This window comes from Serinus canaria, chromosome 8 (assembly GCF_022539315.1).
Source record: "Serinus canaria isolate serCan28SL12 chromosome 8, serCan2020, whole genome shotgun sequence".
Classification (NCBI taxonomy): Eukaryota; Metazoa; Chordata; class Aves; order Passeriformes; family Fringillidae; genus Serinus; species Serinus canaria.
The window spans coordinates 21,948,273-21,976,177 of NC_066322.1; the positions used below are offsets into that span (position 1 = coordinate 21,948,273).

The 27,905-nt window shown below is 37.8% G+C and overlaps 1 protein-coding gene across 2 annotated transcripts in view; it reads left to right on the forward strand.

Moving 5' to 3' along the window:
- DENND1B (DENN domain containing 1B) overlaps positions 1-26,912 on the forward strand; it is a 150,787-nt gene extending 123,875 nt beyond the window's left edge. For both annotated transcript variants that reach the window (XM_018912069.3, XM_018912071.3), the window contains 7 exons: positions 778-818; positions 1,627-1,695; positions 3,822-3,878; positions 4,676-4,786; positions 16,959-17,038; positions 18,072-18,285; positions 19,501-26,912. In XM_018912069.3, the coding sequence (XP_018767614.1) occupies positions 778-818; positions 1,627-1,695; positions 3,822-3,878; positions 4,676-4,786; positions 16,959-17,038; positions 18,072-18,285; positions 19,501-20,052 (1,124 nt within the window). In that variant the 3' untranslated portion in view covers positions 20,053-26,912. The remainder of the gene's footprint in view (positions 1-777; positions 819-1,626; positions 1,696-3,821; positions 3,879-4,675; positions 4,787-16,958; positions 17,039-18,071; positions 18,286-19,500) is intronic.
- The last annotated feature ends 993 nt before the right edge of the window (positions 26,913-27,905 follow it).

Sequence of the window (27,905 nt, forward strand, 5' to 3'; positions counted from 1 at the left end):
TCTGTTTGAAACTGAAACGCTCTTGTCAAAGTGAATGTCGTGAATGGGGCCAGTAGCAGCTCTCAGTACTGGAGTATTCCAGTGACTGATGTACTCTAAAACTGTCTCAGGGATCATGGACCTACTCTTGTTCAGCTGAAGCGCCTTTGGGAAGTAGTATTGACTTCTTCATCAAGTAGAATTTAACGTGCTCCTTTGTGGCCAGTTTAGTCCTTGGTGGTCCCACAGAAGTCTGTAGCTCTCACTTGACTTTAGAGGTTTTTCTTTCTGAAAGAAAGTAGATACAGTTAACAATTTAAAAGGATTTTTTCTTCACAGGAATATACAGTTGTGACATAACCCTTAGACTTTTCTCATGTTCGTACTTTGGCATGGTACCTTCTGAAATCCGTGTCGTTATGTCTGAAGGTTTGCCCAGAGGGATCATTGTGTTTGAATGCAATTAATACATTATTCTCTACTTTGAGTTAGTGTTTTTCTTTTTATACTTTCTAAAAGCATGTTACCTTACCATTGTTTTACCTTAATTGGAATAAAAAACTGTGTGGTGAAAACATAAGCTTTTACAAAGGAAACAGAAAACAAACAATAAGAGATGCCTGAGTTTCTTTCTCAGTGTACACATACTCTTATCTTTACATTCCTTGTCTATCTGAAAAGAATGAATTGAATAAGTAATCCTCTAAGTACATTTCTTATTCTGATAATGAAGAGGGTTGCAACATTTAAAATGTTGAATTTATGTTTGATTGTGCTAATTTGACATTTCTCTTTCAGGAAATTCAAGATCTTATCAGCAGTGGATGCATACAGTGAAGGTACAAACTTGGTTAATTAATTATACTGGCCACCTTGTCCTTTAGGTCTCAATCCTTTTTCTTACTTCTGTGTAATGGTAAAAGTTTGTGAGAAAGATGGAAGTACATTCTGTAAGAAATACCAAGTCTCAAGTATATGCAAAAACTGTTTGAGTTTTTTAATTGAAGAATTTTTAAAAATTCCCATACACAAAACAAATGCCAAAATGCACAAGGTTTTTATCTCTATATAGTCAAAGATTTCATTGCTCTCTGTATCATGCTGCATTCCATGACTGTGAATTAGGTGTGACAATTTGATAAAAAGCTTATCCCTTTTAGTAAATAGCAATTTTGTTAATATGGATTTGTGCAATTTGACTGACAGGAGACCCTTGGTATAACCTTGTTATTCTGCAGCATTTATAAAATACATTATTTTAGATAAAGAGAATTCCTGTTTGATTAAATGAGATAGTTCTTCCCGTCAGGTCAAAGTTTTTTTAGTTGCATAATAAATATGATAGGAACACATGAAAAATAGCCTAACTTCTGAATTGATTTTGAAATGGTAACAGTGAATGAAGACTGAAAATCCATCATTCTGTTGGAGTGCCTTGATAAATGTGTCAGCTGTGGAATGACGTACTGTAACCCTTGTGTAGCTGCAGACAGCAGGCTGGGGAGGAAACACAGCTGTGCTTGCTCTTACTCATTTCAAAGGAGGGTTCTTACTTCTTCACAGCACACTGTTTATTTTTCCTTGCTGTTGTCTTAAGGTTTGCCTTGTGTTAAAATGTTACTAAAATACATTTGTTGTGTATTTCAGAAAGGCGGTGCCCTGATCAACACAGCAATGACCAAAGCCACTCCGGCTGTGAAAACAGCATATAAATTTGTAAGATCATCTATTTAAAATAAATAATACATCAGAATACTGCAGTTTCTGACAACCTCTCATTCTCTCTGGATACTGAAAAACCTAAGCATTTTATAAATAAATAGCAAAAAAGTACTCCACCCTGTAGAAAGCGTTGAACTTCATTTGTTTTCTCATATAGCAGTAGGACTTAGAGTTGTTTCAGGGTATCCTAGATAGCTTGTACATAAAAATAGACTTTATCAAAGCATCAGTGTGCTGGTTTTCTTTCAGTCCTCATACACACTTCGAAGCTTATTTGAATATCATTTAGGTATTTGATACACAGCTGTAATTTCACTTTGGCAGTAAGTGCTGCACTATTGAGATGTGGTAAAGCATCAGTAATGTGTGCAGCAAATCATCTGCTCCTTTTTAAAAATGATAGTGGAGTGCTCATGTTTAACTGGGTTTAATGCTTACACTTTTCATCTTAAAAGATCTTGTTTTTCAAAGACTGCCTACCCCATGATGCATGTGAGATTATACTGTATTATGCAGTATGGTTAAACAGCATTAGAAAAAAATGAACTGAGAAGTGTTTTAAAGTTGCTTTTATAATACAGAGGAAAAGATTTTTGGCTTCCTTTTTGCTTTTCCAAATGTTCCACTAGCTGGATGCATCATAAATAGTCCTGAATAAATCAGTAAATCAGTGTGTACTAGAGTATTTTAAGTAAAGTTTTCAAACAGAATTTTTAATTTTACATCACTTTAAAAACACATCAGTCATGGAAAGAAACAGGTAAATAAATTAAATATACTTCATATTCATGGACTCATTTATAATTTAAAAAATGGTTCATCTGCAAATTATTCTTCTTCATTTGCACTATCTTAGACTGTGGTTCAGCCTTCAATTTTGATAATTATGCCCTTGATAGTAAAGGTTCTTCAAAGTGAAGAACCTTTACTATCAAGGAAACTACAGTAAACTTCTGAGGATCTTTATGTATATGATATCTATATTTCTACCCCATTTAATTACTTACATTGTTGTCCTTTATGGAGCCTACTACCAGAGGACTGAAATATGCATTTCTTAATTGCTACATAACTGATTGGGAGCTTTGAGTAATGTCACGGGTACCATCCCTCAGAGTTAGAACAGAGCGCTCCAAAATTCATCCAAATGCTGTGAGCAGGATCTGGGAAGTTTAAAGTGGCTTTCAGGTTAGCATCTGGTACATGGCACCCCATCGTGCTCTTACTGAGCTTATGGATGTATGATTTAAGGATCAAAAAGACTCTCTGACCTCTTGATTCAAGAATTTTTTTTTCTGATGGCTTTTATATATTTATGCCCTAGAATGTATTTTAAAACTCCTATTTTCAATACAACCTTAAAAACTTTTCTAATTTTTTCCCATATTTTTGTAGGAAAGACAACTTTTTTTCTGTTTGGGTTTTGGATGTTATACCCCCATGTTTATTTTTTTTTCTTTCTCCCCCCATTCTCTCTCTCTCCCCCTATCTCATTTTTATTAGCCTAACAACATGTTATTCCATACTGATAATTCCTTTCTGTATTGAAGAATATTCTTGGCTGTTTTCTATGCAACAGTGATTCTTGTCTGTCTCTTTTAACGCATACAGAATTCTCCCCTAAATAGCAGCACTGTGCTGTTCAGCAACACTGGGCAAAATCTCCATCTGCATATGAAATCATTTCTCTTAAGGTTGATGTTGCCCTGCAAGTTGCCAGACTGGAACACTGTTGCAGTCATCTTAAAAAATCTTAACATTTTTCAGCATGCTTTGTTGCTAAAATACTCTTTCAAATCAAAAGGAGCATTTAAAATAAAGGAGTTATGTAGATGACCATTTTTCGCCTGTCCCTAGTAATAATGGAGAAATTTTGAGTATGTATGTTTTCCCAGCAGTGGCATGGATGTACTGAAAAAAGATCCTTAAATTTGTGGAGAAAGCATGAGTATAAAAAATACAGTGGCAGTGCGTGCTTGAAATTTGTGATAAAGATTCTTGCCCATTCCTATATCACCAGGTGTTAAAAAAAAAGGCAAAATAAGTTTGGCATCATAAGGCATGTTCTGTGACTACAGCCAGTGTCCTGCAGAGCAATTTAAGTCCTTTTATTTCTCCAGGCAAAAAACCAGGCGAGGCAAGGAATAAAAGAAGTGAAGAGTAAGTTAAAACACAAGGTACGTAGAACACTTTATTTACTTTCTTACACTGCTTCCTGTATCAGTTTGAAGCTTATACTTTACAAATCACATGAGATTTGTGTTTTTAATGACTTTTGAAATATGCTTAGCCCTTTGTTCAACAATACATTTTTCATAACGAGCCCTCTGGCAACTATCTGTCATTCTATGCATCCACTGAATAATCTCTTTATTGTTTGCATATTTTATCATAGAACAACAGAGGTCTTCAAAGATACATTAAGAGGATGTATGTTTTCATAAAGTTGATTGCTTTGATATCACAATCAAAGCCTTTGCTTCAAGCTGAGAATTTGAGAAGGGAGAGTCTTGCAGTACACTGGATTTCAGGAGGTGCAGTTGTCCAGTTTTAGTTCCATAAGATACATGAGCAGTAGCAGTGTTTCAAGGTGAAAGAATAGTTTCATTTTGCAAAAGCAACCTCACAAACTCAGAGTAGATGGTTTAGGCATTCTGCAGCTGCTTTTCCCATTTGGAATTTTGCTTCAATGTGAGATTTTTCTGTACAGAGAAGGAACCATTTTTTGGATACCTATTATGCTATTTTAAGAAAAATTTCAAAAACATTTGAACAATTCAACTTTGAAATGACCATGCTGGTGATCTGGCGTTTTGAAAAGTTAATTTTGATTTTCTTGCTACAGATGGTATTTTCATGACAGTAATAGATTGTGGCAAGATAATTTTGAATGCATTCTGCATGCATAATATGGAGGGTATGTTTGCAGATAATGATTATAAATAAAGGAATTTAAATCTGTTTCGTTGCATAGGAGAGTGAGGAAGAGTGTGGAACGTGTAGTGTTGGTGCAGTACAGACTGTTCCTGTCTACACATCGCATCCTGACAAAAGAACAAGCTCAGAAAAACGGAGACTGGCACAGGTAAGACACCTGAAACTTCTGTTTGCATTCACATACCATTAGGGAAAAATTTTTGCTGCTTACAGTAGTGTCTGTGTGAATCTGTTTCCAAGATGATTTTCCTCTGTTTGGATAGTGTGATTAAAAGGCTATGTTTATAGAAATACTGCTACACTGCTTGTGTGGAGAAAAAAAAAAGGCTGTTTGTGTTTCATCCCTGTTGAGAGGGGGAAAGAACAGGAGATCTGTAAGTATGGATCTGAGATTTAATTCTTAAATACTGGTTTTGAGAAAGCTTAATACAGATCTATGAATAAACCTGAATGTATTTTTGTGAGAAGCCTATCTCGTTTATTTTAAGGCATATTAATTTTGTGTTTCTAATAAAATGTTTTGGCAGTCATATTGCCTTTAACCTTGCTCAGATAGTTGTGATTTATTATTTTGTTAATAAGTCAGCTAGTTCATGCAGTGCCAGTGTCTTGGCTTTTGTTCTCTAATCCTTTCTAGTCTAGATTTGAAGTAACAGGTGTAGTGTCTCAACTTTGGCAAGTGTTTTAATGTTTTCGGATTCATTTTGACAGTTTTAATTCAAAAATACAAACAAAGTAGTTTTTCTAACACTTGTTTCTCCTACAAATATTTACCTGCATATGTACATATTTTTAATATATAGGTATTTATTTTTATATTATATTGTTATTGCATGTTTTTAATATATATGGATTTTTAATGCCTCTATCTTCCTAATATGAGAATTAAGTATATAAATGCAGTCCAACTGATCTAGCAACATTTATTTTTTGCTCTTGGTACTGCAATAATAAAAATATGGGTTGTCTATTTAATCAATTTGATTTTGAATTAGTTTTTATCAGTAGTAAATGCAATGTTTCTGAAATGCAACATAGAACTGATGCAGATGATTGCTAAATGATAGTGAAATTGTACATTAGTATTAAGTCATTATTTTTAGCAGGGTTATAAATAATACAAAGACTTTCTGCTTCACTGATATGGTAGTGCTGCCTATTGTTATGTACAGGAGTCTAGGGATACAAAGGAATATCATTCACCTTGGTACAATTAAAGATTTCTTTTGAAGGCACGTGTTCAGACAGAACAATTGAACTTTTCTGTGGTTTTGTGTTTGTCCAGCTGTACAGTGCCAAATCCTGTAATCATTGCTGTTTCTACCAGTTGTCCTTTAGCTTTGCAAACAAGGCAGGAGTGCAGATGTGTGCCTGGCTTTGTTTCCTGCATGCATACACACGTGTGTTAATGGGTGTGTGTGCACACGGACACACACGTGTTTGTGTGGGCTCAATTTACCAACAAAGCTGGGAACTGAGGGCCTCACAGTTTTGCCCTGCTCCAAACCAAAGGTGTCTTCTCCCCAGCTCTTGTCCCAAACATCACGTGAACAGTGGGCAGGAAGGGGCACGAGGGGATTGCCCTCCAAGAACACCTTCACCTCTCACTCATTCAATTCACTTTTTCTTCCTCCCCAAAAGCAAACAAACCAAAGGACTTCTGAAAAATCAGTCTGCTGTTGCTACTCTTGTTTTTATTTTTGGTCTAAATGTTTGAATAAGATAACATAAATTCTTTATTAATAAGTGGTGATTTTAAAGTTTACATCGCATAAGAATATATGTTAGTATTCACAGTGCATATGTATGAGAGCCCTGTTTGATCTAGTACTGAATCTAATGTTTAAAAGAAGTGAGATTCAGTGTGCTGTTGTCAGATTTATTCCTTTTTCTGGTAGTCTTTATCCTGCAAATGAAACTCTTCACCCAGATCTCTAAAGTTCACCAGTGGCTGTATCAGTATAAGGCTAGTGCTAATGTGGAGTTCAGGCAATTTGATAGACATTTAAAGGACCAGATACTGATTAAGTTGTTACATTTGTGTACTGTAATACCCACCCCAAACCTAGATAAACAGTAAACAAGAGAGACCAATTGCTTTTAATGGTCATCCTGCTTCCAAAACAGAGGCACCTCTGTACTTTATTACTATCTCTTCCATACTCTGAAACATTTAGAAAATTGTAAATACAAAGAATTTGGTGTCATATTTTATGTTCTATCAGAAGTATGCATTGAGCTTTTCCTTCTCCACTTCTTGGAAACAGTTAAATACTAAGAGTTACCTGAGATGCTGTAAAACATACTTTGAAAAGTTATGTTAGATATGAAAGTTTGCTTTACAGAGAAAGATAATTTTAAAATTCATTCATAACAGGATTTGGGGGTCTGAGAGGAAGTTTCCTTTACAATAGGAAGTGAGTCTCCTTTTACCCCAGCAAGCAGTAGTTTGTATATGGGTCTGCTAATTAGGACGGTTATTTCCTGTTTTGTTGATGAGGCTTTAATAAATGTCAAGGGTACAGCCATGAAGATCTCCCAATTAGGCTTTGCGTTTGTAAAACCCAGCCCCTTTGCTTTTGTGTGAGGATGACAGTTCCAACTGCAGCCTCAGCCTAACAGGGCTCAAGGGAAAGGATACTTCTCTGGTTTTATTGAAAACACAGCCAGTTTGGCCCTGGGAGAATACCAGCACTGGTCACAGTGCAGACCCATTTTTAACAATGAATATTTACTAAGCTTTATCACTGCTGTCATAGTGGCTTTATTGTATTTTTTCTTTTCCAGATTGGCAATAGGCTTAAGAAAAATCAGATGTAAATTTAAAAAGGAAAAAAATTATAGCATCTAAAATAGCTGTCAAAACCTAACCAGAGGATAAATAATTAAATGTGTTATTGCAAACTGAAGCGCTCAGCTTGCCCTCCTATAATTTGCATTTTGAAAGTGTTTCCTAAAAGCTGGAGCTGAGGGCAGTGCACTGGTTGGTGCCCGCGTGCGTGCGCGTGTGCGCACCATTAATCCGTGCTCAGACGAGCCGTTCCCTCTCTGCAGAATTCATCTGAGCTTGCTCCTGCTCAGGTTCGCTGTTCTAGGCTCTTCAGACATGTGTGAGCTTAGCTATATTGCAAGTCAACATTAACAGATGGATTGCCCTAAGCAAGGGAAAACCACAACAACAAAATCTAGTGAAAGTGGAGGATTGAAGCTTTTTATTGTTAAGCCTTATGAAAACCTTGGCATGTGCACTGCTGTTAACTGTTTCATGCCTAGAGCTAATAATGTGTCTCAGATATGTTTCATCTCTTACATTAATTAGGAATGTAGAAGATAGAAGAAATCACCAGCTAAATTTTTTGAAATAAAAGTTAATGCAAGCATGAGTTTGCTTAGGCTCTGTTTGCAGTATTTTGTAAATGATACCGCTGAGTTCCTTTAACTGTTGATGAGCAAGGTACAGCAGGGCATGTTTTAGACTATGGAGCATTCAGTGTTTGCATATTCTGTTTTAATTCTGTGCCATTGCATGCTCCCAGGTAATGCAGATTTCTGTGTATACAGGGACCTGAATGCAATAGGAACTTTGTAAAATTGTTCCAAATTAGTATATAAATTAAAAGAGAGCATGTTTATTATGATCCTGCTTTGAATGCCAGGAAGATCTGTTTGATCTTTGTAATTTTACTATTATATTAGGTGTTGGGGTAGCTTACTGAAAATGGACCATGTCAGGATCTCAACAATTCTAATGTATCTCATGGCAAATAAAACACTCTGGAAGATTAGCAGAATACCAAATAAGAACTACCAGTTCCCTTTGCAGTTATTAAATTAGCAATACCCCTTGTCTCTCAGAAAATGTATGCTCTACCTGTACCTTTAGGCACCTACTACTTTCCATCTGTAATGGAAATAGGCATGTGGATTCTAGGAGTGGATTTACCAATCACTGTGTCTCAGCATTGCTTTAAATGTTCCTATATTGAAGATACCAAGTGAAGTCTCACCATGACTTTGCAGAATCCAAATACAGTGTCTAAGAAGGTTTTTAAAACACTTCTAATAAAAATCAAGTTAGACAAAACTTTTTTCTTGGTGTTCTCAAACAGAAGAGAATTTTCTATACTTTTTTTCTTTCTTTCCTTTTTTAAAGTGTATTGCAAATGGAGCCTTTTCACTTTTATTGAAGTATGTCCTAGAAACATTACAATATATAATTCAGCTTGCAGTAGGTGTGCTTGGCATCTGTTCAACAAACACAGCAAGTGTCAGGCAGGAAGATGTGTTCAGAATAACCTTACCTTCAGGAGTGCCCCATTTATCAATATCCCTACAATGGCCAGTAAAATAAATGACATAATCATTAGCTACAAAGGACTTCTAGTAACTGATTACCCTCCTAACCTGAAAAGGGGATGAGAGTGGCTATTCTGAAGAGAGGGCTATTCTGAAGACTTCTTTCTTTTTCCTGGAAAATAAGAGAGGAGATTGTGATAATGCAGTGCTGAATGTACATATTCTGTATAAGATGACTGAATGTCTTTTAGAAAAAATATCCACAGTCAGTCCCACAGTGATTTCAGAAACATAAATCTGATTAAGTACATTTACCTGTGTTTGTATTCAGACAATGTGCTTGAGATCACATCTATGACTACTAACCACATTTAACCCTGGTTCTGTTGCTGGAAGTTTTTTCTACCCTCATTGACTGAAATATTAAAAACTGAAAGATGTCATAAACAGTACGAGCTAGTTTTTAATGTAAATCAAATTTTGCTGCTGTAAAATACAGTTTCATTGGTTGATCAGTAAATTCAGTTTCTTTAGCTAATGTGGTGTAATGTGAAAATATTGTCGATATCATTAGCTTCCTTTAGTTTGGAGAAAAATCTTTTGTCTTATTGTGTCAAGTAAGATCTCTTCATTCTGCAAAACAGTCAGATTTCCTTTTAATTAAAAATGAAAAAGCTAGGCAGTCAAAATTCAAATTACAGATTACGAGAGTGCCCTCTTGTGGCTCCTGTTCCTTTCCAAACTGGCAGAGCACCGGGGATCCTGTGCCTGTGCAAGCCTTGCCTGCTCAGTGAAGACCTCCTAAAATCAAGGGCTACTTCCTTTATTTGTGTGAAGTGAAATTGTCCCTGGGCTTTGTGGAAATTAAGCCTTTACATGCTTTTATGTATCATGCCTGGTACTATTTTCAGGAATAGGGAATAGAAGCTCCCAAGCAGAGGTAGAATTACAAGATTGCTGAAACCTGTCCCTGCTTCCCACTGAACAGGGACAGTGACTGTCCTCACCAGAGCTGTGCTGTTTGTTCTGCACCCATAAACCACTGTCAGCCTTGTGGCTGCTGTTCTTGGAGTTTTGCTGTAAAAATCACTTGAGAAATCTCTTCACTAATTACCTTGATTCCAATTTAATTTAATTTAAAAAAAAATAATAATGGGCTAATGGTCAGGAAGCAGCTCTGGAATTTTTTGTCACCCTGTGGAATGCTTGGTTTTTCAGGGCAGTCATCAGCATGTCTACCTCTGATTTATCCTACTAAAAAAAAATTTATACAAGCAAAAAGTTTGCAGATGCTTTTCCTGGCTATTGTAGCCCCCCTCTTTAAGTTTTATATTAAATAGAAATGCAGTCTTTCAGAGGATCTTTCTTCTGCAAACAAATAAACCACACTGGTATGTGGAGCACTGTTTCCTTTCTCTGAAGGATCTCAGAGAGAAATGCTGTCTTGCAGACTATCTCAAAACTGGGTGAACCTTTCTGTCCTCAGAATTTAATTGAAATAACCAGATTCCTTTTTTTCATCAGGAGAGTTTATCAACATCTTAATGTAGCAGTGGTATCTTTTACTTTCTTTTGCTGTGTATCTTCTGTCTTCCACAGAGTCATAGTTTTGCTCCACTAAATCAGGGAGCCAGGAGAGCCAATAGCCACAGTTGGAACCTGTGTGCTGACTTCAATGTTGCTTTTGCCTTCTGGCTTGAAGGTTTGAAGAGCACCACTTTACATCTAAAACTTCAGCTCTAGTACTCTATGTTCCCCTATGTTGTCTTCCTCTCTATATTCCTGTATCTAAGAATGACAAAAAAAAAAAAAAAAAAAAGAATAAAGAAGTTCAATTAATGAAAAAGGTTTGTCTGGAGGGAAAAGGAGGGAGAAAAAGAAGAAACAGGAAAATCCTTTCCTGCAGGGATCTCAGCATCTCTGAAATGTGAGTCCAGATTCAGCCTGTCTAATTTTAGATACTGCTGAAATGCTGCAGTTAGCAGCAGTGCTGCCTTAGGCTCTTGCTGCAGAAAATGGAGAGAGAAGCATGACTGAAGGGCAGCTCAGCCCACCTGGAATCCTGACTGCATCCTGATGATGCCTCTGTCTTGCTTCTAATTGTCTAATTTGGGCCCAAAAATAGCTGAAATCAGTAACATCCAACTCCAAGTGCCAGCCAAATTCCACAGCACCTTTTAGAGAAAGACCTTATTTGTTGAGCTGAAGACTCCTACTGGTGTCAAACTGGAAGAGGGACTCCTCCTTGGTAATTCTTCTGTTTGGAATCCCTAGGCAGTGTGGAAATGTGCTTGCAGTCAGTATTTTCAAGGCACAGTCTTTTTTTCCTTGCAAATGTGATTAGTCTGTTTTCCATCTTCCTATTGCACTTCCCTCAAGTAGGATCTTCCACAGTCCATTGTCTGATGGACAGGGCTGGTGCTGCTGAGGTCTGGAGGTGTAGGGTGTTTGTTTTTACCATCACATCCACATTGTACATTTTAATGTAGGTATTTTTGATAGGTTTTCCTCTGAGAAAGTCACATATGATCAGCAGCTGGAGCTCTCAGCTGTGATTGTAGCATGAGACACTTCTGCTGATGTAAGGGTATGATGTACATTTTTCCCAAAAGATCAGTTTAACCAGTAGTCTCTTTTATCTGCTTAGGAATTGTATCAAATAGCACATTTCAGCCAAATAAACTGGATTTACAACTGTCCTGGTTCACTAAAGTCCCACTCTGTGCACCTGAGTTACTTCCACATCTCTTGACTTTCTTGTTACCTCAAGTGCATGTTCCTTTTTCTGGTTTTGTTCATATAAACATTTGGATGGCTTTGGACACTGATTGGACACTGATTAGTTTTTCTTTTCTGACACACATTCTCCCTTATCTTCCTGCTCTTCTGTCCACTGTGACCCTCTCAGCCCTCCATTCTCTAATATTCCTTCCATCTGATCATTGAGTGTACATTAGGACATTATCACCATCAGAAAAGGGAAAATAAGTGATATATTAATAAGAGATATATTTCTCCATTCTTCTAACTGCGAATTCTGCCTGGTGAATCTGATTTGTCCAATCATGCACAAAAAAATGAGCTGCTGGCTTTAGCTGTTGCAAATGGCACTGCAAATCTCCACGTCCTGTTTGAAAAGACTAACACTTGTGCTTGTTGCCAATGAAAGTGGAGGCAGGCTGCCTTGGGATGGTGCACTCCTTGCAGCTAGAATGGTGTGTGGCACAGTGCCACCGTGCATCATCAGCTGAAAACGGGAGGGGGTGCCAAGAATAGCCTCGGTGCCATTGAGAAAAGCAGGATCTGGCTGTGGGGAGGTGGTGCCTCACTCTGGGCAGTGTGGGGCCTCGGGCTGCCTGAGGAAAACAGGAGCTGCAATTCCTCAGGGAAAGTGGAAGGTTGCTTCTTGTTTTGGAGCAAAACAGAACTATTCTGAAAAAATATTTGCAGAAGCATGATTAATTGTTCAAAAGGAAAAGCAGCATTACAGAATTCTCACATGATACCTGTGTTCAGGAGTGTGGCAAGCATAAATGGTAGGGAGCTGAGAGCTTGTTCATTTTTCACCACAGTAATTCAGAACAAAAGTAATTACATGTGCTATCTGTGACTAAGTATCTCAACAAATGTATCATCTGTATTTATAATAAATCCTACCTCAGCAGAGATATTAGGGTTTCCTATAACTGTACAAGAGGCACTGGAGATCTCTGTGGCATTCAAGTGTACTTGGCATCTCAAAGCACTGTGCCCATACACGTATTTCTGGTGGTATCTATTTAATTTATATCCAGGACAGTTTTCTCATATCAGAGCATTCTTGATTAGAATCTGTACTTTTCTGTCTCTGCTTTCCCTCTTTTTTCATCAGTCTCAGCTCAGGGGGAGTGTAATGAGGAGGACCTTCCTGTGAGTCATGGCTTTAGGTCACAGTGTTTAACCGGAAAGGAAGGCGACAAGTTGTGCTTTACTGGAAAGTCTGATTGAGAGATCTTTTGCTTCCCTGCTGGATGGAGCCATAATTATTTCTGTGATTTGGTTGTAGAGGAGGATGGGTAAAATAAAATACTGAATCATAAATAACAGTGGGGTTGTATTTATTATTTTTCTCATGCTGAATGAATAATCTCTACGTTTTTAAGAAAAAGGAAGCAGCACTTCACAGATTTAAACCATGGTATATATATTTCTTTTTTTTTTTTTGAAACTTTATATGTGTTGATGTATTGAGTAGCCAGTAAATGTGAAATTATATTCGTGCTGCCATTTATCAAAAGATTATTTGTTTTTCACTTTGAGTGTAATTAATAGCAGCAGCCTTGTTAAACTTCCTGCCTTAGTATCAATCAATACACACTCATTACCAAAAGCTGGACATCTGAAAGGTCTAGCATTATATAAAAAGCTGACATTTCAAAGATTGACTTTCATACCCAATCAAGACTAGAACCATCTTACATTTAAGTCCTTTAGCATTCATGAATTTTGGCATTTTTATTCCAAAGTAATACATTTTGTGAGGATACCAGCAAGCAGAAGAGAACAGTTTAAGAATTGCCTCTCCCTTTATTTGGTTCTATTGTACTTATACTGTCAGTTTGTTTCCCTTATTTCAGTGATCAGCATTGGGTCAGGTCTGTATAGGCTGCAGACTACTTGCAGAAGGAGATTTTGAAGCAGGGCAGCAACCAGAGAGGATGGATGTGGTGAATACAAAAAGGATATATAGCATCACACCAGCTTGTGGAGAACATGAGCTTGTGTTTAAGTGTGCTCAGCTCTTACATTCCAAGCAAAATGAGAGATGAGAGATGCCATGTGCAGGAAGATGAGAGAAATTTAAAACAGCAAAAGCTGAATCCCTGTTCTTGTTATGATATAAAGTAAATACATTAAGTAATAGATTTAATATCTAAGCAAAACTTAGAAAGTTCTGCTTAGATATTAAGCAGAACTGTTTGGAAGAAGCAAAACAACTCGGTAATTTAAAGAAGTTTGTTCCTTTATTTTATAGAAATAAACATGACAGCAGTCTATTAAGACTTTATAAAGTTCTGGTGCAGCAAGAAAGGACCGTTGCCATATAATTTCTTGCGGTAATAAATTTAAATGGTCTGGTTGTTATTAGAATGCTAATCAGGAAGGAAGCAGAAGTCTCTCCTTTTTTCATAAAAGGGTATAAAAAAGGTTACACACTTCAAAATGCAGAAAAGACAGAAATTAAAAGCTTAAATAACTGCAAACAGCAGGATACGTCAGTAATGGAAGGACTTCTTAAATGACTCTGACAGCTTTTGCAGGTGCACATACTCTGTCACTTTGCCTAGTAGAGCATTGAAAAAGTTTTATGGCTCTCCTTTTGAAATTTATTAAGGGTTTCTTTCTTTCTTTTTCTTTCTTTGCAAAATAGTCTGGACATACCCCTCCCTTGCAGTCATTTTTATTACAGCTCCTAAAGGAAAGTCAACTATTCAAAAACATGTGTTGCTTGTTGTCTCCGTGGTTAGCTTGCAGAGCTGTAAATGCTGGAGAAGGTTGTTATTTACAGCCAGAGATTTTTCTTTCCTTCCCTTCCCCCATATCTTTTTCTTTGTATGTAAATCCCATTTTATTTGGTTCAGTTGTTGAAAGTCTCCCTGTATAATTTTATAATATACCCCTAATCATTTAAATTAGTAACAAAAATGTTTTCTCAAAGAGTTTGACCATCAGAAGCTAGGAGTTCTTGTTTTGGAGGGAGGTTTTAGGTTTATTAACTTGTCTTGTTACATTCCTTTATGTGATTATTTGTCCTTTCACTAACACACTTCCATATTACTGATCATAGTTGTTCTGAGAGGCCACTGCAATGCCTATGTTGTTTGCTGATTCTACTTAATTTTATTCAGCTCCTGTTTCTCAAAGACGCAACGTTTCTTCCTTTTTCCCCTTTTTTTCTTGAAGCTTGATATCTATCATCTTTGAAATATTATTTATTATTTCAACAAATCAGCAAGTGCTACCTTGTAGAATTTTATTCCATTGGCAGAGTTAACTCCTCTACAGATGAATGAGTGTCAGTTTCCATTTTGTTTTCTGCAACTTCTCAACATTTTAAAGAATCTTCTTCCATGCAGAATCTCATATTTATGTTAGTAGGAATAAATGTGATGGCAACATCTAATTTTGATGCAAATTCAAAGTGAGAGAGGCAGACAGGATTTTGCCCTCCAGGAGCCAGTTCCGGGTTAGAGCTTGAATTACAATGAATGTCATGTCAGAATTTTCTTGGGGAAGTGGTTACTTTCTAGTGTTACCAAATTAAAGTATTTAAATTTTCCCAGTGAAGATAAGTACTTAAAGCTGCAACTTTTAAACCAAAACCAGTGACTGTACTTGTGACAGGGTTCAGTAAAATAGCCAATCAGCAGTATCTGTTAACAGAGTGATTCACCTCCCTGTACTTACAAGCAGGACAATGTTCCATCACTGTTGAAAGCAATCAACACTATGAACTCACAAAAATATGAAAGAGTTAGAAATAGCTTGTTTCTCTGTATTCCATCCTATGCCTTTTGTTCAGAATGAATCTTAGGTAGGGTTGTTTGATGGGTTGTAATACTCTAATAATTCTCTCATTTTCCATCAACTATTAACTTGGTTTAACACATAAAGAACCATATGTTTCCTCTTAGAGGGCAAAGAACTGTGGAAAGTGTTATCAAAACTTGCTGCTTTAATTAAATTCTCTCTTGTTGAGCAAGAAAAAATGTCTCAGTCTCTAAAGAGTGAGTACTGAGACATTCCTGTAAATAAGGGGGGGGGAGGAGTTACAGAGAGCGTCCTGGTATTTGTAGAACACTTGACAAAATCTGTAATAGGTAACATACTGAAATCCTCACAGTACAAGATTTTCAAGCTCCTTGTAGTCTGAAATTAAGGCCATATTTCTTCCCCATCAGGGGCTGGTTGCAGGTTTAGGCATTTGGTGAACTGCATGATGAGATGTGGGCAGTAGCACTTCTTTCTTGCATATGATTTTCCTCCAAGTTAGCTTATGCTGTTTTCTCTCTGTACAAATTCCATCCATGTGTCTTTAAATTCTTAGTGGCTATCCAGGGTTCACAATATTCAGTGCATTGGTTGCCAGTATAGTCAAACCTCCTATACAAAAAGGTTTTGATACAAAACAAGTATGAGTGTTGTATAGCCCTGAAGACAGTTATTTGTGATGTACAAGTGATTAAAATTCCTGATTTAAATGTTCTGGTCAGGATAGAGACATTTTTCCAATTATTGTGGAATTTTTTTAGACTATTTTTGTTTGCTGACTAATAATATGATGTAATAGGTGAGTATTCTGAACAGAAACGTGTGAATTTACAGCACACCAGTTCCACCATGCAAAGTCCTCTTGGGGTGCTCTGAGTGTGCACTGGGTTGGAATTAATTGTAATCTGCTATAAATTATCCTGCACAAATGCACGATCCTGCATTTTTGCAGAGGATAGTGCAAAGTTCCTGAACTGGGTATTACTTACTCTGCAATCCTGTACAGCACCATAACATCAATATAGCTTTATAAAGAGACTCCCAACTTTCTTTGTATTTGCCACTTCAAAAGTCAATTTTTCTTCATGCTCAATAGACCACGTGAACTGAAGCTTGGCAGATATTTCTACCAGAAAGTACTAAACCACACTGCTTTCTGTGATGTGCTTTCAAGAAAGGGTAGCTGGTAGACTTGAGTGATGCTTTTCCTCCAATATCCAGTGTTCTGCTAATCAATGCTTTGCATAAATAATAAGGCACACCAGGCTTTGCATAAATAAGGAGGCCCTCCATAGGCCATGAAGAGAAATGGTTCCCTTTAATTGGTGGTGCTTGAAGACTTGGAACAGCCTTTACAAGACTTGATCAATATGTAGTTTTTCTCAGCAAGAGCTCAAAATCCCTAATGAGTAAAGTGGCAGCTGGTCTCCACATAAGTAATGCTGAAATAGAAAAAATAAACAAAATTATAATGTTAATTGTCCTTCCTCCAGACTCGTTTCAACCAGCGCCTCAGTAACCAGGATTTCGCCTTGGATGAAGATGATGATGATGAAATTGAGAGAACAAGCAAGTAAGAAGCCTGTTTGGATGGGTTATGTATGTATAGGAGAGAGGGAAACAAGTGTAATTCAGCAAAGTGGACTTCAAGTGACACATTTTTCTTCTGTCCATGCTGCTAGCTCAGTTCTTGATCTAGATGATGTCAAGTAGTTTAGGATTTAAATCTGCTTTGAAAAGAGGGACAGGCTATTATATCTTTTCATTATTTCTAGTGTCCAGAAGAGCTTGACATAATCCTCAGTCTTCACAGCCTCCAGATAAAAGGACTACATACACAAAGAAACAGCAAAATATTCATCAACATGGTGGGGAGTGATCTCAGCCAGTCTATTCTTTAAGGCTTGTGTTGTGGCCATGACAATGGGACACTTTTTGAAGGGTCTGAAAGACATATAGTGTCTTGGAGGTTTTATATTGAGGTCTTCCTATATGAGACTAAAGGAAAAATGTAAGTTGAGGCTTAATCTGCATTGAGGCATTTTCTGAATTGAGGAGTTGATTTTTGATAATGAACATTTGGATATAAACTACAAAGGACATTGAAAGCAAAATCAAGCAGCTTAAGCTGTGATATAGTAGGGAAGACTAAGCTAGTGAAATGTTTAAAGGATACAATGAAAACAGTGAGCCATGGAAAAGAGCCTTTGTAGCAGTACAGATAGAGATAGAAAAAGGCCATGATAGAATGGGGGTCTGAGCTAAGGATGTTGCAATGAACAAGAAAAGAAGTAAGAGACAAAAGCACCAGTTGTCCTTGCAGATAGGCAGTACTTCAGTAAATCTGCCCATGTGATGGAGGAAGAGTTGCAGTAGCAGTCTTGTCACTAGAACAAAAAGTTTGGCTAGGCCAGGAGGCAGATAATGGTAGCTGCATCTCCATCAATGCCATCTATCTGTGTTCAGGAAAATTCTTGAGTAGAAAGAGACTCCAGGTTTATGTTCCCATTCAAAGCTCTTGAAATGCATTCCCCTATGTCCTTTGAATAGTGGTTATAATAAAATGGCTTTTATGTTCCTGTCTGATGGAAAAGTTTTGTTTCCAGGTTATCATCAGAAGACAGTGAGGAAGCTTCTGCTTACTTTTATGATAGTGATGGTTCTGGGGAAACTGGAATAACTCAGCATCAAGGAGAAATGGACTTGCTTGGAGAGATTCTGGACACGCTGAGCACACACAGTTCAGATCAAGGAAAACTCTCAGGAGCAAAGAGCCTGGATTTCTTCAGATCAATGGATGACATTGATTACAAGACTGAGGTTATTCTTCTCCTTTCATTTGAAAACCAACCCAAGTCCATTTACAGTGGAATCCTGCACTTGTGGAATGAACAACATGCAGCTCAGACACTGCAGCACAGTCCTTAGAATTGCTGATGTGTCTTCCTAGGGCTGTATAGTAGTGCACTCATGCTGGCCACTGCTTGATGGTTTTTTACCAGCCGAGAAATTGTCCAGGTTGCTAAGTCATCATGGAACAGTATTTTTCCCTTAAAGCAGTAACCACATAGAGAGCTGTGAACAGTATAATAATTTACTTAATCAAATAATTTAATACTATGTATTTTTTTCTGTTAAATCTGATATGCCTTGAGCTGGTTTGGGATTTTTTAATGCGGTTTAAAAGGCATTTTTCACCTTGTAGACTTAGGCTAGTCATAGTGATACGATGATATTTCCTTCTTGATTTAAGTCATGGAATCCAGGTGGTAATTGCACCTGAAACACTGCTAGAATAGTACTCCAGAGTTTTCTAAGAGGGCTCCTTGTTCCCATTTTAGGTAGAGTTGCACTGGTCCTTTAGTGTAAACACACTGCTTGCCTACAGTTTTAAAACTTTCACCAAGTCACTGCTGTGGTATTAGCCCAAAAAGCTTAGTGTTTTTGAATTCCAGCACATGTCAGCTGTCCAACACTTACTTTTGCTGAAAGAGATCCTATAGTAGAAGATTTGTTACTGGAGCAGCAAATACTGATGCAAATATTTATAAAGCTTGTAAAATTTTATATTATGAGTGTCACACAGGGGTTAGATTAATAAAATGCCTGGTTTTGTTTGACCAAAAAACTTTAATATTGAAAATTGGTATAATTAATTACTGAAGCAAAGAGGAAATACCATCTGGTTTTAGTTTTAGTCCCCCTCCCTCTCATATTATGGGTACAAACGAGAAAAGTGTGTCTTTGTTCACTGTCAAAACTGCTTGTGCCAAGACTGAATGGAAGAGGAGACAGAAATCCTTCCTCTTAGTGGTACCAGAGGCAGTCCTTAGGCTGAGAGACAGTGTTCTGTGAGGAAATGTAAAAGCTTGGCCTTGCATTGTGCCTGGGATAGTTGTTTTGTAACACTGAGGCCCAAAGGGAATCCATGATTTAGGAGCATATGAAATCCCTTCCAGTACTTGTGTTTCAAAAATACCAGTGTAGAGATGTTTCTTGTGACATTAACTATGAACACATGTTTTTTTCTTTCAGAACAAGTCAAATGCACCTAGTGAGAGCAACCTCACCCTGCTCTGCAGCAGTGCTAATGACCAGGCAGAGTGGAACCTCGGCCAGGATGACAGTGCCCTCCATGGGAAGCAGCTCCCCCCATCACCAAGGAAGCAAGTTTCTTCTGGTGGCCAGAGAGAATCTCTCTCAAGGATGGAAGAAGAAAAGAGTGGCAAAACCTTTACTAGTGACAAGATGGACACCACTAGTTTGACATCCCTGTCTCCAGTACGACCAAGTGCCCAGTTTACTTCCCTAGAAAGTTTCAAAGCAGGCTTTTCTTCCTGTCAGGATGCCAAGCCTAATGAAACACTAAGCAATACCTCAGAAGATCAGCTCCCAGCAGGTCTTGCTCAACAGCCATCCATTTTGGTCCCTTGGGAGAAAGGTGGGAAGGAAGGAGATGAAAGTCCAGAAGAAGGTGGACTTCTTCAAGAAGTGGTGTCATTATGTAAACTGAATTCTGCTTTTCACTATGGTTTAAATATTTCAAAGGGTAGCTTATCCAGCAGTAGCAGTGGAAATAAAACGTAAGAAAAGTATGAAAAGAGAAACCTAACTCCCATCAGATGTTAAAGGGAGACTACTCAGGACTCCATGTAACTCATTATAAGATGATAACCAAAAAATGAAAAGGAATAAGAGATCTTCAGTTATAAAAATAATTCTCTTCAGTTGAGTATGCATTTTCTGCCATTGGACATCCGCTTCTATGTTTACTCAGTTCGTTTGTTGGCTGTAGTTAGGTCCACAAAAAGGAACTAAATGTATGAATGCACTCTCAAATCAGGTACTAGTTAGTCTCTATGTTAAAAATACAGCAAGTGTATGGTGCTTCCTAGCATTTGCTTCCTCTAAGCAGCAAGGGTGTCACCTAAAGCTAGCCAGGTTTTGAAGGTACTATGTTAATCCCATTAGCATGAAATGAACCAAGAAATCTGATTTGTCTGAAATGTACAAATGTTAATATTTGTAATGAAAAATAATTGCCTTAATCTTTTGAGAAGGGGTTTTAACTGTCTTAGAAGATGAATGCAAATCTACAAAACAGCAATAATGATTTTCCATGGCAGGAATTTGCTTCAGCAAAGGTGGGGGAAGGAAAGGAGACTTTTTATAGATTAAGGAATTTCTTGTGACTATAACTTGGAACTTACTCCAGACTAAAACTGTGGCTCTGTCTTCCAGACTTCAAAAAGGTAGCACGTGGTTTTCTCTCTTCTATAAAGTACATGAAGTGCTGAATTATAATGTGACGTTTATTGACTTCTGTTTACAACTAAGACACTTTAAAGACACATTATCAGTTTCCCTAGGTAGACTAATTCACCTAAAAATTCTCAGAAAGGAAAATATAAGTGGAATTGATGGATTTCTATTATTTTTTTATTTTCTGCAGTTTTATAGTTGGAAAACTAATTTGTGCCTGATTTGTCACACTAGAAAGCTAAATTTAAAGATTCAGTTTGAGACCGCATATATCTAACTCTCATTTTAGCCAAGTTGGACAACTGAAAACTTCCTTCTAAATTCAGTGAAGAAGACTAAATGGTCCTGATGTGTAATGTATTTAGAACAAGAACTTGTCCTCCTTCTGGCAGTGTTCCTGACAATAATTTGGATTTTTAAAGTCTGAACATTTTTAATGCTCTGTGGAGCAGCTCTTTAATTTTTAAAATTTTCTTGTCTTTTCTTTTTCCACCTCACCATACATACCTTGTCTCCCCAACAGCTTAGGACAGAGGAGACAGTTAATCAGCTTCAGCAGATTGGAATTGTCAGCTTTTAGGGATATTTGTGGTAAAGTTGGTAGAAATAGCACATGGGTATAAAAGGAGCTCTGCCTGAGAAGAAAGTCATGGAACCTTTTTTCTTTCTCTCTTTGTCATGAATGATTTCTGTTAATCTCAGCCTAGGCCTGAGTGAGCACATTCCTGGGGTTGGTATTTGGATCAGACTGGGCTTTAGTACCTGAAGAGTAGTTTGTAGCAGAGTTTCATATCAGTTGCCTCACTGAGATTTATGAATTCATTTTCCTTCTAGCTGACACAAATGGAAAGGGGATTTTTGGCTGCTTTCTTACAAGGTAGCTGACCTAAAGGAATTGCTCCATGTTATGGCAGAGGCACTGTTTGGAACCTCACCAGAGAGGCTCAGTAGAGTGAGACCTGGGCTTAGGGCAAAATTTCATCTTTTTCCAGAATGAGAAGGGCTGGGCCAGTACTTGCCACTGAGGATGAGCCTCCAGAATTAATTTTTTAATCAGTGCAACAAGCTAAAACATAGTAAAAGTTCAAATCTTGCAGAAATATCTGTGTCTGATCAAGCACGAACATTTTGGAGGGCATCTGCATTGCTGGAGAATCTCAGTGTTCCAGAGTTAGCAGCTGTACATCCAGAAGTCTGTAATCCAAACTATTTGCTTATCCTTTGGTTTCCTCTTGTGCCTCAACATGATATGTTGTGAACTTTTGTAATAACAAAAAATGTTACTTGGCAAAATATTTTGCACTATAAGAAATCAAAGGTAAAAATAATTAAAATCTTCACTCTTAGTGTTTCAAGTGGGTCAGGCCAAGTGGCTCATGTGCTGTTCAGATGAAAAAGTTCCAGAGCAACTTGATGGTTCCTTGTTTAAAGCTGGCATGAATCACTTGAGGGCCTTCTTCTCCCTTGTGGGTAGTAATCATTGCCCAAGCATAGTGCTGCAATAGGCAATACACAGATTTTTGTTCTTGTAGCACTTCTCACTCCTCATTCATCTCCTTGCATTTTGTGGTGAGAATTTCAAAGTTTAAATTTTCCTTTCCTCTGCACTTCACATGATGTTTCTATCCAGGGTTCAATCTAAGTTGCTTTGTTTCCTTCATTTATTAAAGTTAGTAAACAGTATCAATGTTTAAGGAGGAAAATAGAAAAAAACCCAGAAATTATGGCCATTATTACTTTCAAAATCATCAAACACCTAAGTCCAGGAATGCTGCCAGAAAATGGTTTTCAAAAATTACTGTCTAATACAGGCATAAATCTTACTGGCTTCATATGAGGGTTAGATACTGAACAAATAATCACATAGGTTGTTCCATTTTCAGCTTTGTGGAATAAATATGGAAGCCATGTGAAACTGCCAATATTCTTAAGTTTTTATAAGGATCATAACATTGAAAGTTTGATAGTGGAATCTTTCAAAATTGAGGCATTGTAGTAATAATTCACTGCTTCATGGAGTGAAAATGCAGGCTGAAAAGAAGTAAACAGATTAAATAGAACATGGTAATATTCAATTTAGAATTATTTTAATTTCAGTCAAAATGTTTCTGTGCTTATGCTGCATTGTTTCCTTACTATTTACAAAGCTCATAGTTTGTTTACAATCATTAAATAATATGTCTTTTTTGGTTTTGAACCTTGTATGGGTTCAGAAATAGCTTTGTCTTATATATATGTTGATTTTAACTGTAGGTACATTTTTTACTCTGTAATATACAGGATCTTTTCCACTTACTATCAGTGATCTTTTAAAAAGGCTAATATTTGTGCCTTATTTGAATAGAATTGCCAGTTACCAAATAGATAAGAGTCCAAACTGAAATTTCTGGTTCAACACTCTCGTTCTCTGTCCTTGTGATAATATAAAATTGTTTATTGGCTACATATGCAGTATTTTTATTACCACAGTGGGTTCTATATTAAGATAAATTTTCCAGGTCCAGTACTTTGCAAGTTTTATACTTGTATGCTTTTTAATTGTGGAAATCCTTCTAGTGTCTTTGAAAATCATCCACATTGATCACCAGCTACTGGTGAGAACTGAATTCTGCTCAGTCAGAGCTCCTGTGGTCTTCTTCAGAGGCATGTCTTTTCTTCAGGATCTCAAAAATCCTCCTGTTTCTCCTGTTTAAGGGAGATACCAGGTTATTTGATTAAGCTTTGTGGTCTGTTACTTACACATAGGAACAAATTTCTGATGTAGAAAGTCAAACCAGGACTTGAGATTAATGTTTTGGAATTTATTTTGCATAGATGTCTGCCTAAAATGAGCCGTATCACTCATCTGGTTTGGGAAGAAAAAGTAAGGGCAGTGCAAAGACAAAGGGATTCCTGGGTTGTTCCAGTGCAGTGTGGTGAGGAGAGCCTGGAAGTCCTCAGGAGAGATAGCAACTTGGAAGAATTCCAGATTTCAGTTCTAGCTCAGTTACAGTGGTTCCAGCTCAGTCATGTAAGTAAAAGTGATACTGCCTGTGGAGTTAAGTCCCTGTGGGATTTGCAGAATGGATAATACGCTGTCCCAGTCAGAGCCTTCCCATTCCCGTGTGTAGAGATGTAACGAGGAAAACTGCAGATATCAGGGAAGGGCTGTGGATGCAGAGGTGATCCCTACCCACCCTCTATGCATGCAGAGGGCAGTCTGTGTAGAATAGGCAGTGGTTTGCTCTTCCATCTCACATTTTTGGGCATCATGTAGTTCTGAAAAATAGACTCGTTCTGAAGAAAAAATGTAGTTGTAGAAGTTGTCATAGAAGTTGTCGACTGAACCCTTCCTTGTCATTTAGCATTTCAGTGGTGCTGCTGCTGTTGGGGTGGGATCATCAGAAACTCTCAGCACTGGCTGAAGTCCCCTCTCAGGCATTGTAACACAGACTTCAGGCAGCGTTTTAGACAAGTGCTGGGTGCTTCTGAAAATCCCACCCAATCTATTAGAAGAGTGTTTTAGACCTTAAAATTCTGTTTTAGATGTCTTCTCAGGTTTTAGGATGAGCTAGTTTACGACCTCGTGTTCTTGTAACCAATGTAAAGTCTAGGCAAAAGAACAGTTAATCCAGGTGTTTAAAACAGCTTCTCCTTATCCACCTGCAGTCAATGATACTCAGTTCTACAGAACAACGTTTTGTTGGTGCAGCTGTCTAATAGAATTGCTAGGAGCATCTAAAATACTTTCTCTATGCATGTAAGTAATCAAAGGAACATTTCATGCAATAATCAAGTGCCAGCATGAGGCCCTTTTGCAAATGCCCCCTGTGTGATCCTGACCATACCCTGTCCTGAAGGAAGAACCCCTAACCATGGACCTCCCTGACTCCTCAGGGAAAGCTCAAGAGGAGCTTTATTTCCAAGGAGTTAGCATCTCCTCCCTTGGCACCAGCCTCTAGTCCAGGTGCTGTGAGACTCTAGCCAGTGTATTATTCCCAACAGCCTGAAATTTCAGGCTAAACAAATGTGGCTAATAAACTTGAACAGCTTTCGTTTTGCAAAGCTCAGGATGGTGAAGGCTGTCTGTTCCCATGGTATTGCAGTAAATCTCAGAAGAATGAATGTAGAAATAACTGCACCAGCAAAACCAGTATGAATGGTGATGTGACTTGTCTTCAGTAACTTCTTTGCTGCTATTAGGCATGTCTGTCTCTGCCAGGTGTTGTTTGCTTGTTAGCAGAATCTGAGCTGACCAGAACGTGTCCTCATCTTCACCCCAGGAGCATGGACCACAGCTGGCCTAGAATTCATGGTCCTCAGGGTGTTAAAATAAAGGAATGGAAAGGGAAGATATGGTTTGTTTGTGCAAAACCTCCCTTGATCCATTTTGCAATATCTCTTCCACAGTTTCAGTCAGTGGCCAGTTGAAAGTACTTGACAGGTCTTTCTGAAAGCTGCTTCACTTATTCTTGTAGAGTTTCCTGGTGAGTCCACAGCCACCTCAGTCTAGAGGGACATCCACAACCCATGTACCTGGCAGGGCCATTGCCATCCTCTGCTGGCTTGGGGTATGAAGCAGGTAACACAGTTGGAAGTTACTCCAAGGTGTACTGTAGTAAAGGGTACTCAATTAAAATGTACCATTACTTAGCTCAATACTAACAACACTTGTATTTAGAATCCAGTAACAGTATTAGCATTTGGAAAATAAGTTGAGTTCAAGTATGTTGACATTTATTATGATTCTGTGTGAATTAACATTCTTTCTGTTAAAAATAAGGGAGCAACTTGGTTGGAAGGGGGAAATGTGTTGACTTTCAAATCTTCAGTGAATTTTGTGCAATATTACCCCTTGTTTCAAAGTAATTTAGTAGTGCACATCTGCTTTTGAGCAGACCCATGAAATTGTATTTTTTAGAAATGTGTAAAATTACATGTAACTTTGAAATACAGTTGTATGATAAAAACATGAAGAAATCTATTCTAATGAGGCAAATGTATATTTCTAGTGACTGGGAGTGATTATGGATGTCACATTCTGTAGAAATAATAAGGCCTAAGCCAATGTTCACATGCCAGTAGTTCCAGGTAACGCTTAAAAGTAAAACTTGTTAAAATTGAAGTAAGGATAACTCTTAGAATTGATGGTATTTAGTTAAGGTTTGATCACTTGTTAATCATGGGTAAAAAGCTGAGGTCTTAAGCACTGCTTTTCAGGACCAGCAGTGAGGTGAGAGTTCATAGTATTACCACAAGAATTTAGTTTGTGACATCCATAATTATCATAAGTCATTACTTAAAACATCTACTTATGTTGCCAGTATCCTTTTAAGTTTTTGTAAATTAATTTCTTTGTATATTGATGTACATTTTCTTTTAACCTTTGGATTTTCCTTGAGACCTTCTTTAAATTAATATACTTGAATGAGGCAATAAAGCACTGTGGAAGAGCTAATCTTGGTGCAGCTTGCACACAAGCACATCACATCTGTTACTTCATGATTTTTGAGGAGGAAGAGCAATTTAGAATGCTTAGATGTTTGTCAGTTTGTGTTTGTTAATTTTAAATCTGTGCCAGATATGATGAGAAATGCCTCGACAAGGAACAAAGCAACACCATGTAATCTTGATGCTTCTAGGGTTTTTTCATAGCATTTTTTTGGTGATCCATGAAAACCATTCCCAATAATGTCCCTTATTGTGAGTCTTTAATACTTAAAAGAGAGGCATAAAGTACAGGATACATTGAGATTTTATTGATAATTTTGAGATTTAAAAAACTCACACACCAAACAACCAGCATTGTCCTTACAGTTTTGAAAATTTATTTACTGACCTTTTAACAAAACTAGAGCCAAATTTATTCCATGCTTTTGCACCTTCTGGACTACTGTTCAAAGTCATCTTGAGAACTGTAATTCTGACCTTAGACTACTGTTAGTAGTGCACTGTCTAGATGTATTAAGTGAGCTGTGATGTATGGTGTGGTTTGTTTTTTCTTTTTCCTTCCAAAGTTTGTGGCATCAGTAGAAGTTTTTGGTGAATTCCACGTGACCATAAAGTGCCCAACACTGTACTATAAAATAAAATTTAACAATATCCAAATTCCTTGGGTGATGCAGGTTCTGTTTGATGGGTTGATCTGAGGAGCATCTTCATGCTTATCAGGCATAAAGATTGAAATGATCCAGTATTGTTTTGGATGTTTTCCCCCACTGAATGAACATTTCATTTTCTCAAATATAGAGAAAGCAAAATGTGTTTCCTTGAATGCAATAATGAATTGGTTAGTGCAAATGTTAAATGTTGATGTCTTTTGAAATTCCGGTGATATTTTGGATCTTCTAAAAATCTTAGCTAATAATTCCTTTTTGTTAAACAGCTTTTCTTGGGCTCTAGATCTTCAAATTACTGCCAAAAAAGTAGGTATATTATCTTTTTTCATAGGTTAAGAAATCAACATATTAAGGAGAAACAAGCAAGAAGAAGGTACAGTAATAATTGATGGGTGCTATGGTTTGAACCTTTCACATTAGATGTTGAAAAAGGTAATAATAATTGTGATCTCACCAAGTATTTTTGTACTGCTCAGCCAAGTATTACCTGAGAGCTCTTTGGGATCCTGTTGGGAGGGAGGAGGGCTGCCCAACCTCCTGTGGTAGCTGTGGTGTGATCTGGTAAGGGGTCAGACTGGGCTGCTGAGAGGTGCTGGGGCCTCCCTTTTTTACAAACCTGAACAGCCCCTGCTCTTCTGCCCTGCTCCCCTGGGCCTGGCTGCAGCCCCTCCTGCACCTGATGGCCCTGTTGGGCTGTGTGACCCACTGGCACAGCTATGCCTGCCTTTGTCCCCCTCCCTCTGCTCCAGGGAGAGGCTGCTGCAGAAAGCACCTCTTGGCTTTGGGGCAGATGGGAGTAAAATGAAGGTAGGTTTTGTCTGTAACTTAGGGGGACAAAAGGACATGGAAGGGCTGAGGTGTCCCTGGCTGGGTTCTGCTGCTCCATCCTTCTCAGGGTGAGGGCTCCTGACTCTTCCCCAGCTCCTGCATGGAGGAATTCCTCCATGGGCTGTGGGTGGATCTCTGTCCCCATGGACTGCCCTGGGCTGCAGGGGCACAGCTGCCTCACCATGGGCTGCACCAGGGGCTGCAAGGGAGCCTCTGCTCTGGCACCTGGAGCAGCTCTGGCACCTGGAGCAG